Source organism: Rhincodon typus, chromosome 15 (genome assembly GCF_021869965.1).
Source record: "Rhincodon typus isolate 14 chromosome 15, sRhiTyp1.1, whole genome shotgun sequence".
Classification (NCBI taxonomy): domain Eukaryota; kingdom Metazoa; phylum Chordata; class Chondrichthyes; order Orectolobiformes; family Rhincodontidae; genus Rhincodon; species Rhincodon typus.
In genome coordinates this window covers 46158781-46173677 of record NC_063346.1, presented here as the reverse complement: position 1 = coordinate 46173677, position 14897 = coordinate 46158781, and the positions used below count along the sequence as shown (strand labels likewise).

The 14897-nt window shown below is 42.0% G+C and overlaps 1 protein-coding gene across 1 annotated transcript; it reads right to left on the bottom strand.

Annotated features, from left to right (window-relative positions):
* Nucleotides 1-5: 5 nt before the first annotated feature.
* On the bottom strand, nucleotides 6-10478 carry LOC125485050 (glutamate receptor ionotropic, NMDA 2A-like; the record flags this gene model as incomplete). Its single annotated transcript, XM_048605995.1, has 2 exons — nucleotides 10263-10478; nucleotides 6-1511 (listed from the first exon to the last, which is right to left on the bottom strand). Coding segments are annotated over exons 1-2 (1722 nt in total), but the record flags the coding sequence as incomplete, so codon positions are not given.
* Between the last annotated feature and the right edge of the window lie 4419 nt (nucleotides 10479-14897).

Here is a 14897-nt window from a genome sequence, read left to right as displayed (position 1 = left end):
CAAAATGGATTCTCAGAGACATGGTCTGGATACAATGATTTACTCCGTTTGGTCTCTTCCAGATTATGGTCAAAAACAGAAACCTTGGTGCTAAAGAGTTTCTCTGGCTTAATATCGAATACATGTGCATAAGGGTCATCCTGAAATTTGTCCTTTTCTTTTAAGCTTACACTTCGTGCAGGTCTTCCAAGATCCACTTCTTTAGGGTTCTCAAGGATATTGTCAAATGAATGCTGTCTGCTAATCCTCAGCCTATTTACTTTCTGCATGTTCGAGGCTTCAGAACCCACCCAGTGGTGGACAAAGGATTCTTCAGGGCACATGGAGCTTACTGGCTCTTGTAACATGTGATCTTCACTAATATCATACAAGTTTGCTGTGTGTACACAAGCATCACATCTGTTATATGGAGACCTGACCGAGTAGTGAGGGGTGTAGTTGGGCAGTTTGGAGAGGCAGCTTCTGCAGTGAGCGATGGGCTGCTTGTACCTATCATTGTAATCGACAGGGGAAAGATTTTTCTCCTTCAAGCTGTAGTGCTTATTATAGAGGCTGTATTTATTTTCAGCATTGGTAAGGTTGTCCTCATTATGCTGAGGAGTCCTGTTTACGTGCAGAACTGCTTCCTGTTTCCTGTAATTCTCATTCTGATCATGATACACCTGAGGGTAGTCCAGACCCTCTGGAATTGCTACATTTTCTCGGTAATGATGCTGATCCGAATGATAACTGGACTCCCGGTCAGAATCAATGGTGTAGACTTTGTCACGATGGTGTTGCTGGCTCTCCTTTGCTCTAAGATAAGAGAGTTCTATTTCACTGCAGTCTCGAGGATACTTGGCCATCATGGATTTCTTTTTGAAGGTCTCTTTATGTTTGTGATACTTCTGATTGTTGTCAGGATCCTTGTAGGATGTAGTGCGGCTTGAACAATCAGACATGTCTGAATGGACAACATCCTCTGGAAGGTACCTCTGGTTTTTAACGGGTTGCTTGGGCTCTACATTGACACTTTCTACTAGCGACCCCTGATTTTGCCGCAACGTTTCCACAGATTTTTTCCACAGCTGCCTAGGCCTGGAGTTAAGTTTAGGAGTATCAGAGCTAACTGCAACCTCCACAGTGTTGGGATTTGCTTCATTTAGAGTCAACGGATGCTGCCCTTGGAGTATATAATTGTTACGGTTATCTTTCTGCCTGTTGACATTAAATGTCATCATTTCGCTGGTGTTATCAGTGAAGCCAGTCTCCTTGGGTTGATAGGGCCTGTTATCAGAGTACAGGAAATTTCCCTTTTGGTCAACCACATCAAGCAGCAAAGACCCTTTTTGAATGAAATTGGAAGTTCTTTTCGGGGAGTTTGCTCTTGAAGCATTCAGATTTGACATATTGGCCATTGTTTTTGCCGTGTTAAACAGCCTCAGAATATTTGTTTGAGGGCTGTTCAAATCCAGGTTGGGCGATTTTTTCTTTTCCTCGTATGGAACACCGTGTATACAGCTCCAGATACCCTAGAAAACAACAAAAGAAAGAGGGGAAAAAATCAGCACAAGCTGCTTTGACATCTCATTGTGGAACTGTTGTATAGTACATCAAACTACATTTTTCCAAAGTTTTTGCAACCAATGAAGCTAAAACTATTCATCTAATAATTCATCTTTTCCGAAGAAGGGTCCAGACCCGAAACGTCAGCTTTCCTGCTCCTCTGATGCTGCTTGGCCCGCTGTGTTCATCCAGCTCTACACCTTGTTATCAACAATTCATTCACCTGGTTATGTGCCATTGATATTGAGGAGAACAAAACAAATTTCAAAGAGTCAGGCTACTTCCTAAAAAATCCCAGCTGACAGAGCACTCTTTGAAGAGTACTCCCTTACAAAAATAGCAATAGCCTACTGGGATTTGTTGTGATTCAGTGGTAATGCTCCTGCCTGTGGACCAGAAACTCGAGGTTTAATGTTCTATTCCAGGACTCGATGACCAAGGAAATGTGTTAATAATCTTGCTGGAACAGGTCAAATATCAACTTGTAAATGCATCCAACACTCACCAGTGGAAGTGCTAAAGCAGGTGAGATCTGTGGTCAGTAATGTGTTGGAAAGAAATTAGAGCCTTTCCATATCCACTCATATAGCTGCATGCTACAACATACACAGAAAGTCATGGGACCATTTGGTTTAGCTGGCTGGATGGTTATTGTGGATCAGATTGGTACCAAGAACACAGGATTAAAATAGCATTCTATCTGGGGTGGATTTGGGACCTGCTTCCTTGTCCTACCCATGGGGGAGGTTGTCACATGAGGAGTCGTACATGCTTTTGGGTGGACAGCAAGGAAAAAACAGCCTATTCCAATCCTGAAGAAATACACTAACAAATATTCTTCACACATCAAGGACGAAGTCAGGCTCAACCAAAAAAAAAAAAAGTTAAAACATAGGCTGGTGGAAACTTCATTTAATGTCTCATCCAACAGACCACAATTCTTAATGGCACAGTGTACCATCAACATAAATTAAGGTGTCACAAGGCTGACTAGTTCAGAATGCAATTGGAAGAGATTGCTATTATACAGAGACACAAACAAACATTGCAAAATTGGTTATATATAGGCTCAGAGGAACTAGCAATAATTATAGGAAAAGTGAGATAACAAGGTGTAGAGCTGGATGAACACAGCAGGCCAAGCAGCATCAGAGGAGCAGGAAGGCTGACGTTTCAGGCCTAGACCCTTCTTCAGAAATGGAAAAGTGTTTCATTTTGGTGGGGGTAGCATCTGGGTTTTGGAAATAATGCAGAAAGGATCCAAGTGTCAGTGTACTGAACTGAAGGAAGATCTTAGAAAATTATTTGATAGATGCACAGCTGAAGCAGACTAGGAGATCAAAAAGTGAGGTCTCAGAAACAAAAAGACATTTTTTTATTCTGTAATGAAAATCTACATAAAGTAATGAAGGATAAAATTTTAAGAGTCACAAAATAAACTTGGATGATGTTTTTGTTTACTGAGAGAGAACGTTTTCAAATGGAAAGAAAAATAGGGTGATTAATCTCAATAATCTATTTGTACTTGTGACCTTTATTAATAAGAACAATATAAATGTATGTCTGAATCAGGCATGAAGAAATATCAGGCTGTTGCATCTAGATATAGCAGCCCAAATAATGACACAGCACAGTAGTACCATTTTTTCCCTAAAATATATTTCTGAGCTCTCAGTACATTTGTAGGTGCAACACAGATGTAGAGATTCAAAAATGTTACATTTAGCTCACGTTTCAGATTCATGATTATTTCACATCTTCCACAAAGATTCCACGAAAGTTCCATCTCCACCTTGACATAAGCTCCCAATTTCAACCAAGATAAGGGTTGTTAGTAGCAATGATTTGTTGTGTTATGGAAGTAATTGGACCTGGAGGATTTCAATAGAAGCACAAAATCCTTGCCTATTCTAGTGAAATTTGCAGGAAAAAGTGCACTGACGTAAGTGCAGAGAGGGACACAAGGTGAATAATGTACTGGATTTGAATAGCAATAGTCTGCAAGGTGAATCAGCCAAACAATGGCAAATGCTGGGACTGAGAAATATCTCTCTCTCACTCTCTCACACACACACACACACACACACACACACACACACACACACACACACGTTACTAGAAAAACGCAGCAACTCTGTCAGCATCTGTGGAAAGAAACAAGAGTTAACGTTTCAGGTCTAGTGACCCTTCTTCAGGTGAAACAGCCTGTTGCTATTCATTGTTCAGATTCACAAAGAAGAATGACCACGTACAAATGGTTCCAGGGTTCCATACACATTAAAAGCATATAGAAGTCTGAATCAGCACCTCGAAGAATAGGTGGAAAAGCTGTGAAGGACAGGCATCAGCCTAAAAAAGGACAAATACAAAAGTATAGTTCTTGAGCCATGCTCATGCATCTGGTACAGTTAACTAAAATACAGCAAGGCCTGGATGCAATCCACCTGCCAATCCAAATTCCACAAAATCCTTTCAGGCAGCTGGAGTAGAAACCAACCTACATCTTTAGTTCCTTCCGCAGATCAAGTCACTGAAAACGGCTCTTTCACATTCCCAAAACTCTAGTTGTGATACTTAGACTTAGACTACCTACAGTATGGAATCTGGCCCTTCGGCCCAACAAGTCCACACCGACTCTCACAGCATCCCACCCAGGCCCATCCCCCTATAACCCACGTAACCTACACATCCCTGAACACTATGGGCAATTTAGCACAGCTAAATTGGTACAACAGAAGAGAATTACTAGGATCATACAAAAACAGATTTAGAGCTCATCTTGATCACTTTCTTACCCTTGTCCTTTAATATCCTTTTCTCAGCAAATCCTTTTACTGGGATGAAAGACAGAAATTTCCCCTGATTCCCCCAAGTCCGAGAAGGATAAATACGAGCCTGACTGACAGAACTACTCAGGTTTCTCATTCCCAGATCTGGGTGCATTGTAAAAGTTACCCGGAGGTTTGGGGTCCCCCATTTTTCCATTATTTTTCAAAAGGTTGAAAAACTTAGATTTGTTTTCTCCACTGACAAGCATCTTCTTGAAGTTCTCTCCTCTACTTCCCTTATCCTTAAGTCTTCGCAATCAATAATGGAACAATCACGTCTTTTTTTTTCCCTATCTTCCCCGCTCAATCAAAGCTTTAAGTGCATGTACCATGAGTCTACATCTTTTCCCATGTCCAAAGCACACATTCTATAAGCTGCAGCCCATTGTTGATAAACTACATTATCAGACACAAAAACAAAGTTGCTGGAAAAAAAATCAGCAGGTCTGGCAGCATCGGTGAAGAAAAAATCAAAGTTAACATTTTGGGTCCGGTGACCCTTCCTCAGTACTGATTTTTTTCTTCACAGATGCTTCCAGACCAGTTGAGCTTTTCCAGCAAATTCTGTTTTTATTCCCGATTTACAGCATCCGCAGTTTTTTCGGCTTTTATACATTATCATTCGTCCCTTCCTGAACCTGGTGATATCTGACAATGTCAAAGACCACCCTACTTCAGGGATGGTTGCACTCTATTTCAAAATATGACTACTCCTTTACTCAAAACAAAAGCCTTGAAACATCTGTTTTTGCGAACTAGTGCTCCATCTTCTATTTCCTGTTCAAAGTCTTTGAAGATGGATGTTCCTTCCCAAATCCATGGAAATCTTTCCCACAACTTGTGTTTTGATCACTGATCAGGTTTCTATCCTTGACATCCAGGACAAAGCATCTCATCTGACTGGCACTTCATCCCCATTCAGTCCTTCTACCACCGATGCTCAGTAACAACAGTCTGTACCATCTACAAGATGTACTGCAAAAATTCACCAAGGCTTCTTTGATAACACTTTCCAAGTCAATAACCACTATGATCTAGAAGGGCAATGACAGCAAGTACACAAGAACACCACCACTTGCACGTTCCCCTCCACACCATTGACCATCCTAACTTGGAAGTATATCTCCGTTGCTTCATTATCATTGTGTTCTGGACCAGACGAAACTCTGTCAAAATATATCAAGGAGATAGCCTAGACCTTAAACATTTATTTTATTTAAAGACATGGTGTAAGGCACCATGCTCCAGATGTGATCCAACTGGTCCACTACCAGGCTTTAAACAAAACACACTTTATTCTGACAAAGCAGTTAAAATACAAACAAAAACAAGAAGAACTGACATAACTTTAACTCTACTGAAATACTTAAAAAAATAATGTTAAACTACTGATCATCAACTGTTCCGCTACGGCAGCATCCCATAAACACTCCATTAGCAAAGGCAAATTCAATAAAATAGATCAACCTGACATGCCAGCTTTCTTCCAATCCAGGAAGAAAAGAACACCAAAAGAAACACAATCTAGCAGCAGAGGGAGAATTGAGCTTTTTGCTACAGCACAGAAACAGCCTGACTCTACCCACTCATGCTTCTTTTGTCTATTTTTTTAAAAATAACAGGGAGCTCAAAGCCGTTTACTCACAGCTTTACATTCAGACATCATTTGGCAACACCTCTGTAAAAGAAACAGAACAGAACAGATCTCTCAAAGGCACAGTACCATCATACCTCCCCCCCACTAAAAAAATGAACTATCAATATACAAACTTCATTTTCAAAGACTTCAGTCTCACGCAATTAGTACTCTACTATATATATTTTACCCCAAACCTAAACATACAAACATGTTCAACAGTCCATCTAAATCCATTTCTTCCGCCACCAAACACCTATTCCTTCATCAAAGTCTTGACAACACGCTGGCAATTACCTTCTCTCATCTTGCCATGTATCTAATTTTCAAATGGCTGCAACAATAAACTCTATCTAAGCAGTCTAGAACTTTTATCCTTAATTTTTTTCTAAAAAACATTAAGAAGTTATGATCAGTATACACAATGGTCTCAGATACAACACTGACAACGTAAATGTTGCAATGCCAACGCCAAACTCAGTCTCTTTCTCAATTGTGGAATATTTCTTTTGATGAGTATTCCACTTTCAGGAGAAATGCCCAATAGGTCATTCGATCCTCTCATCATCTTCTTGTAAGAGCACAGCACTGACACCGACATCACTTGCACTGACAGCCACCTTGAACGGCTTTGCATAATTACACGTTATTAACACTGGAGCAGTCGTCACCACAGTTTCCTGGCTATGAAATGCCTTCTGACACTCCTCCATCCACTGAAATTTTCCACACTTCTTCCACAGGCCAGTCAGTGATACAAATTTTTTAATAGAAATCACTCAGCCCCAGGAATTGTAGTACTTCCTTCTGTGTCCATAGTATGGGATACATCCCCATAATATTTGCTTTCTCATCCTGTGTGGTCATCTGTCCATGTTCAATGATATGCCCAGGAACATGACTTGGGCAAACTCACTCTTAGCCAGGTTCATCACCTAGACGATCTCCTGAAGTTGACTGACAATTCCACTAGGTACTCCAAATGTTCCTTCCATGTAGGAGTAAAAATCACCAGGTCATCGATGTACACCACACAATTGGGTACACCCAAAACGACTTTATTGGTTAGTCTTTGAAATGTGGCTGGTGCATTCTTCATACCAAATGGCATGACTTTAAACTTGAAGTCTATTCAACATGAAAGCCAAAATTTCCTTTGCTCTTTCACATAAAGGTACTTGCCATTGTCCTCCAAGAAAGCTCAGTTTCGGAATATAAGTTGCTTGTCCCACTTTTTCAATACAATCTTCTAATCATGGAACAGCAGGTGAATCGGATTTCGTAACTGCATGACTTTACGATTGTCTACACATAATCGTTGGGTACCATCTGGTTTTGGCACCATCACAATGGGTGAGCTCCATTTGTTGCAACTCACTTCAATTATATCACCTTTGAGCATGCTTTCAATCTCTTTTTAAACCTGTTCCCATTTTACAGGGCAAAGCCGAAAAGGATGTTGCTTAAGTGGAACAGCATTTCTTATAGCCATAATCGTTTTAGTACATATCTCCCCATTTGATTGTAATAACTCTTGCAGGTCATTTCAATTTTCCTCTGGAAGGTAACTCAATAATTTATCCCAGTTTTTGAGAACTCGCTCATTCTCCAAATTAAATCGACGCTGTCAAATTCAGAATCATCTGGATTTGGTTCATTGGTCTGAGTTGTAACAAGTAACACATTCTCCTTGTGCTTTCCTTCCCTATCAAAATACCATTTGGCATATTCACATGACACCCTGCGTTTTCCTTCTATTTGACATTCTTATCAAATAAGTAAACTCACTCAATTTCCTTTGATTTGATGAGACCCACAAAACCTTGCCTTTAAAAAGGTTCACCTAGTAATATTACTAGTACTTTATGAATTTTTGATCTCTTATCTGCTTCCTGTTTCATTGTAAACTGTGCTACTTTTAAATGATGTTTAGCCAACTCATCTACTTTATTTAATCACTCTTACCATTTGATGCATAGTCCAAAAATGTAGTCTCTGATCTCCGACTTACCAATATCTCCTTAATTAATTTAAGCAATTAATTAAATAACTTTATAATTTAATATCTATTAGCTTTCCTTTACCACCTTAGTTAATTTAAGTGGTCCTCTCACCTCATACCCAAAAACTAATTCAAATGGACTTAAATTTAGTTGATTCATTAGGTGCATTCCTAATTGCAAAAAGTAAAATTGTAATTCTTTTATCCCAATCCTCTGGACAGTCCTGACTATAAAGCCTTCAACACATTTTTTAAAGTTTGACACCAGCTCTCAATTCTGGATGGTATGCAATGGATTTGAATTGTCTTATACCTAAGCTATTCATAGCTTCCTTGAATAATTCTGATGTAAAATTTGATCCTTGATTCGATTGTATCTCCGTAGGTAGTCCTTATCCAGTTAAAAAAAATTTGAGTAACTCTTCTACAATCCTTTTAGCCACAATACTACGTAACAGAATGGCCTCTGGAAATTAGTAGATACATCCCTATGGTCAACAAATATAGATTCCCACTTCTTGTTTTATATAGAGGTCCTACGCAATGAATTAAGACTCTTGTAACAGGTTTCTCAAATGCAGGAATAGGTATTAAGGGTGCTGGTTTTATCACGACCTGAGATTCTCCAATTACCTGACATGCGTGACATGGCCAGCAAAAGTCAACACCATTCTTTTACAGTCCAGGCCAATAAAAGTGTTTTTGCATTTTGGATGGAGTTTTCCTTACTCCCAAGTAACCTCCTACTACAACACCTCCTTTCTATAACTCCGCCGATAATACAACTTGATGAGCTTCTGCCGGTTTTTCATCTTTCTGAATACGTTATGGTTCCCATTTCCTCATCTAGATTTCATTTTTAAGATAGCAACGTTTTGGGATACAATCAGATTCTTCTTCTGTGTACATGTTTTGATACAACTGCTTTTTCTTTTCATCTTTCTGTTGTAAGATAACCAACTTCTCTGAACTAAAAATATCCAACTTTGTCCTCCACCTGAACTTGTTTTTTTCTTAACCATTTGATCAAACAGTTTCAGAGAATTGAACTTTAAAACTTTACTCTTTGATTTCTCCTCCTGTTTCAACTTGTGGTTTTGTGACCTTGTTTCCACAGAGTCAGGAAAAATCCCAGGATACACCTCATGTAACACCTCAGTTGGCTGACTTTTCACTGGCTTTTCAACCACAGTAGCATCACTCCTACTTGTGATCTGGCTAGATCATTACCAACAATAAACTGTGTTTGCAGAACAGAGAATTTCTCAATTATTCCTACTACCACTTTTCACAGACTCTCCAGCTTCACCTTATGTAATGGAACACTGCTCCTCACCATAAATTCTCCATATTACCACCTTTACTGGCAATACTCCTTCTGAATTATATACCTCCTCATCTCTCAAAGATGGACTTGCTCCATTATCTCAATTTTAATTTCTTGATTTCTTGACCTACTCCTCCTGGTACACTCGAGTAAACCTTGCCCATCAGGTAAATTCTTTAAAGAGATCTGGCACTCTCTTATTAACCAACCCCTGACCATGCTGTACATTCTTTTGCAGCTCTTTTTGCTTCAATTGTGCTTTCCTTTACCACTTTAACATACCCCACTGGTTTATCCTGTTTTATCACATCCATCTTCCCAGTGCCTTTTTTAAACCACAAACACTGCAACTTCAGGTGTCCTACTTTCCTGCAGTGAAAACTCCTGAGGTTTTGTTTTACTTTTCTTCCACCTTCATGGTTTTCTTTAAACCTTTGGTAAAGATAATTTTTACCAGTCTTCAATGAGATGCCCTTTTGCCTTAATACCTGACGATTTCTCTTTTCCACAATTTCCATCTCTCCAGACTGAAATTGATGTCAGAAGCCAAACTTTGATTTATGAACTAACTTATAATAATCTGCCATTTCTGCTGCTAATCTTGCAGTTTTAATTCTCTGCTCTTCCACAAGTTCTCACCACTTCAGGAAATGAATTTTTGAGCTCCTCCAAAATAATCGTCTCTCGAAGAGCATCATACATTTGATCTATTTTCAATGACCTTATCCACCTATCAAAATTACTTTGTTTGATACTTTCAATTTCTATGTATATTTGACCAGGTTCTCTCCTTAGATTCTTAAAACATCTCTAGGCTTCTGGCACTAGTTCATGTGCATGTAACTTTGTTTTTTCATCTCATCATACTCCCCAGATACCTCCTCGGAAAATGACGCAAACACCTCTCTAGGTCTACCTACCAACTTTGTTCGAATCAACAAAACCAACATGGCCCAGTGGCCATTTCATTTGTTCAGCAACTTTCTCAAATGGAATGAAAAAGGCTTCCACGTCCTTCTCGAACTTTGGCAACACTTGGACATATTTAAACAGATGCCCACCATGCCTTTGGCTATGATGGGCTTGCTCGTCATCACTGTTCTCATCTTCATTCCCCACTTTTATGTTTACCTCTGCCATTTTAAGTTGATTTTCACCTTTCAGATCCAACTTCCAAAGTTCTGAAGTTCTCTTTCTCCCATTCTTATTTCTCTTTATCCCTCTCTTCTGCTAGGACTCCCCTTCTTATTTTACCTCTAATTCAAGTTGCTTCATTTGCAATTCAATTATAGCTACGTCCAATGATTCCAATTGTGTTTCTGGCAATTGTAAACACTGAGCTATTGCTACGATCTTCTCTTTTTCCTCACAGATACAGACAACTTCAACTTCAGCTCTTCCTGCTGCTCTGATGCTGCTTGGCCTGCTGTGTTCATCCAGCTCCACACCTTGTTATTTCAACTTCAGCTCGTTTGCCAATTCCAAAAGCTTTGTCTTTCACACCTTTCGTAAACTACCCCATGTGACTTGTTCCAAATCCAGGAAACTCCTAGCCACCAAAACAGCTATAAATTACAAAAGGCACACCCCAGTTAAACCAAGCAAAGACTGCACCTGAAAAAAGTGAACACCAACACTCACTGTCTTTGAGTCCAACAATCCTAAACCCAATTTGGAATTAGATATTTGGTGCCAAAAAGACCTCCCAATTTGTTATGAAACAGACCACACTCCTCAAAATATATCAAAGAGATAGCTTGGATCATAACTTTCATTTGGAGATTGGTTGGCTCGCCGAGCTGGTTTGTTGTGTCGTTACCATGCTTGGTAAACATCGTCAGTGCAGCCTCCGATGAAGTGTCGGTGCGTTTCCCTGCCTGGTTTTTAAACTCTGGGGTCCGTTGAGATGGATTGCCTCACTTCTAGCTTTCCTTCGTAGTGGATTGTATATGGTGTCGAGTTCAATGTGTTTCTTAATAGCATGCTTCGTGGAGTGCCAAGCTTCCAGGAATTCTCGTGCTCGTTTCTGCCTAGCTTGTCCCAGGATCTTGGTATTGCCCCGTTTGAAGTCATGGTTCTCCTTGTCCATGTGGATTGAGATGAGTGAGTATTGGTCGTGTCTTTTTGTAGCCAGTTGGTGTTCATGTACTCGTTGTTAGTTTCCTTCGTGATTGTCCGATGTAGTGTTTTTTGCAGTCTCTGCAGGGGATTCTGTAGATGACATTGATCCTGGCCATGGCGGGGAGTGGGCCTTTAGTTCGGGTGAGCAGTTGTCGTAGGGTTGACGTGGGCTTGTGTGCCACGCTGATGCTCAGCGGTCGTAGGAGTCTTGTGGTGAGTTCCGACGTGTTCCTGACGTAGGGTAGTGTGTCGGGGCGTGTAGAATCTTTCTGATGCTGTTCTTGTAGGTATCTTCTGACCCAGTTTTTTGGATATCCATTGTGCTTGAACACTTGGAAGAGGTATTCTTCTTTCTCTTGGCGTAGGTCCGTGTTGCTGCAGTGTGTTGTCGCCCTTTTAAATAGTGTTCGCACGCAGCTTCATTTGCGTGTGCTGGGATGGTTACTATTGAAGTTCAGTACTTGGTCTGTGTGTGTGGCTTTTCGGTGTACTTTCGTTTGCAGTTCCCCATTTGTCTTGCGCTCTACCCTGATGTCCAGGAATGGGAGCTGTTTGTTCTTCTCCTCCTCTCTGGTGAATCCTATTCCGGTGAGGGTGTTGTTTATAAGTTTGTGTGTCTCTTTTAATTTGGTCTGTTTAATGATGACAAAAGGTGTCAGCTACGTAGCGTATCCACAGTTTAGATTGGATTTGCAGAAGGACGGTCCTTTCCAGTCTTTACATCACTGCTTCTGCTAGGAGTCCGGAGATACGTGATCCCATGGGTGTCCCATTGATTTGCTCGTATGTTTGGCCGTTGAAGGTGAAGTGGGTGGTCAGGTATAGGTCCAATAGTTTGAGCACGTTGTCCTTGGAGATGGTTTCACTGGGGTCATGTTCTTGTTCAAGTAGTGTGTTGAGGTTGGTTGGCTTGCCGAGCTGGTTTGTTGTTTTGCAGACGTTTCGCTACTGTGCTTGGTAACGTCCTCAGTGCAGTCTCCGATGAAGCGCCAGTGTTTTTTCCCGCCTGGTTTTTAAACTCTGGGGTCCGTTGCGAACACTATTTAAAAGGGCGACAACACACTGCAGCAACACGGAACTACGCCAAGAGGAAGAAGAATACCTCTTCCAAGTGTTCAAGGATAATGGATATCCAAAGAACTGGGTCAGAAGATGCCTACAAGAACAGCATCAGAAAGATTCTACAGGCCCCGACACAGTCATCACACTACCCTACATCAGGAACAGGTCGGAACTCACCACAAGACTCCTACGACTGCTGGGCATCAGCGTGGCACACAAACCCCCGTCAACCCTACGACAACTGCTCACTCGAACTAAAGGCCCACTCCCCGCCATGGCCAGGACCAATGCCATCGACAGAATCCCCTGCAGAGACTGCGAGAAACAGTACATCGGACAAACAGGAAGGAAACTAACAACAAGAGTACATGAACACCAACTGGCTACAAAAAGACACGACCAATACTCACTCATCTCAATCCACACGGACAAGGAGAACCACAACTTTGACTGGGACAACACCAAGATCCTGGGACAGGCTAGGCAGAGACAAGCACGAGAATTCCTGGAAGCATGGCACTCCATGAGGCATGCTATTAACAAACACATTTGAACTTGACCCCATATACATTCCACTATGAAGGAAAACCGGAAGTGAGGCAATCCATCTCAACGGACCCCAGAGGTTAAAAACCAGGTGGGGAAACACACCGACGCTTCATCGGAGGCTGCGCTGAGGATGTTACCAAGCACAGTAACGAAACGTCTGCGAAACGACAAACCAGCTCGGCGAGCCAACCAACCTCAACACCCACAACCCGAGCTACAGATCTACTCCAAAACCTTAGTAACTTTCATTTGGTTTAAAGGCAAAGTGTAAGGCAATGTGTTCCAGATGTGATTCGATTGGTTCATCACTAGTCTTTAAGCAAAATACACTTGATTCTTACAACACAGTTAAAATACAAACAAAGAAGAATTGGGATAACTTTAATTTTACTGAAATACTTAATAAAATATTGTTTAATTACTAATCATCAAGTGTTCCAATAGAGCAGCATCCTATAAACACACCATTGGAAAAGGCTAGATAACAAGGTGTAGAGCTGGATGAACACAGCAGGCCAAGCAGCATCAGCATCAGACCATCCACAATCTCATCACTTCAGGTGACCTCCCACCCACAGCCTCCAACCTCATCGTTCCCCAACCCCGCACCACCCGTTTCTATCTCCTTCCCAAAATCCACAAACCTGACTGCCCTCGTCGACTCATTGTGGCTCCTACCCCACCGAACTTCCACTTAATTTTCTCCCCCTTGGTCCAGGAACTCCTCATCTACGTCCGTGACACCACCTATGCCCTCCACCTCCTCCAAAACTTCCGATTCCCTGGTCCCCAACACCTCATCTTCACCGTGGACGTCCAGTCCCTATACACTTGCATTCCCCATGCAGATGGCCTAAAGGCCCTCCCACTTCTTCCTGTCCCACAGGTCCGACCAGTCCCCCTCCACTGACACCCTTATCCGCTTATTTGAACTCGTTCTCACCCTTAACAACTTCTCCTTCAATTCCTCCCACTTCCTACAGACAAAGGGGGGTGGCCATGGATACCTGCATGGGCCCAAGCTATGCCTGCCTCTTTGCAGGATACGTGGAACAATCCCGCTTCCGTACCTACACTGGCCCTATCCCCCACCTCTTCCTCCATTACATCAATGACTGTATCGGCGCCGCCTCATGCTCCCACAAGGAGCTCGAAAAGTTCATCCACTTCACTAACACCTTCCACCCCAACCTTAAGTTCACCTGGACCATCTCCGATACCTCTCTCTCCTTCCTGGACCTCTCTATTTCCATCTCGGGCAACCACCTGGAAACCGATATCCATTTCAAGCCTACCGACTCCCACAGTACCTTGAATACACCTCCTCTCACCCACCTTCCTGCAAAATGCCATCCCCTATTCCAAATTCCTTCGCCTCCGCCGCATCTGCTCCTGAAATGAGGCATTCCACTCCCGGACATCCCAGATGTCCTCATTTTTCAAGGACCGCAACTTCCCCTCCACAGTGGTCGAAAATGCCCTCGACCGTGTCTCTCACATTTCCTGCAACTCATCTCTCACACCCCCTACCCGCAATATCAACCAAAACAATCTCCCTCATCCTCACGTACCACCCCACCAACTTCCAAATCCAACGCATCATCCTCCACCACTTCTGCCATCTGCAATCTGACCCCACTACCAAAGACATTTTTTCCTCCCCACCCTTATCTGCCTTCCGGAGGGACCACTCTCTCCGTGACTCCCTCGTCCACTCCACACCAGCCCCACCACCCCTGGCACTTTTCCCTGCAACTGCAGGAAGTGCTATACCTGCCCCTGCACCTTCCCCACCTCACTCCCATCCCAGGCCCCAAGAAAAGCTTC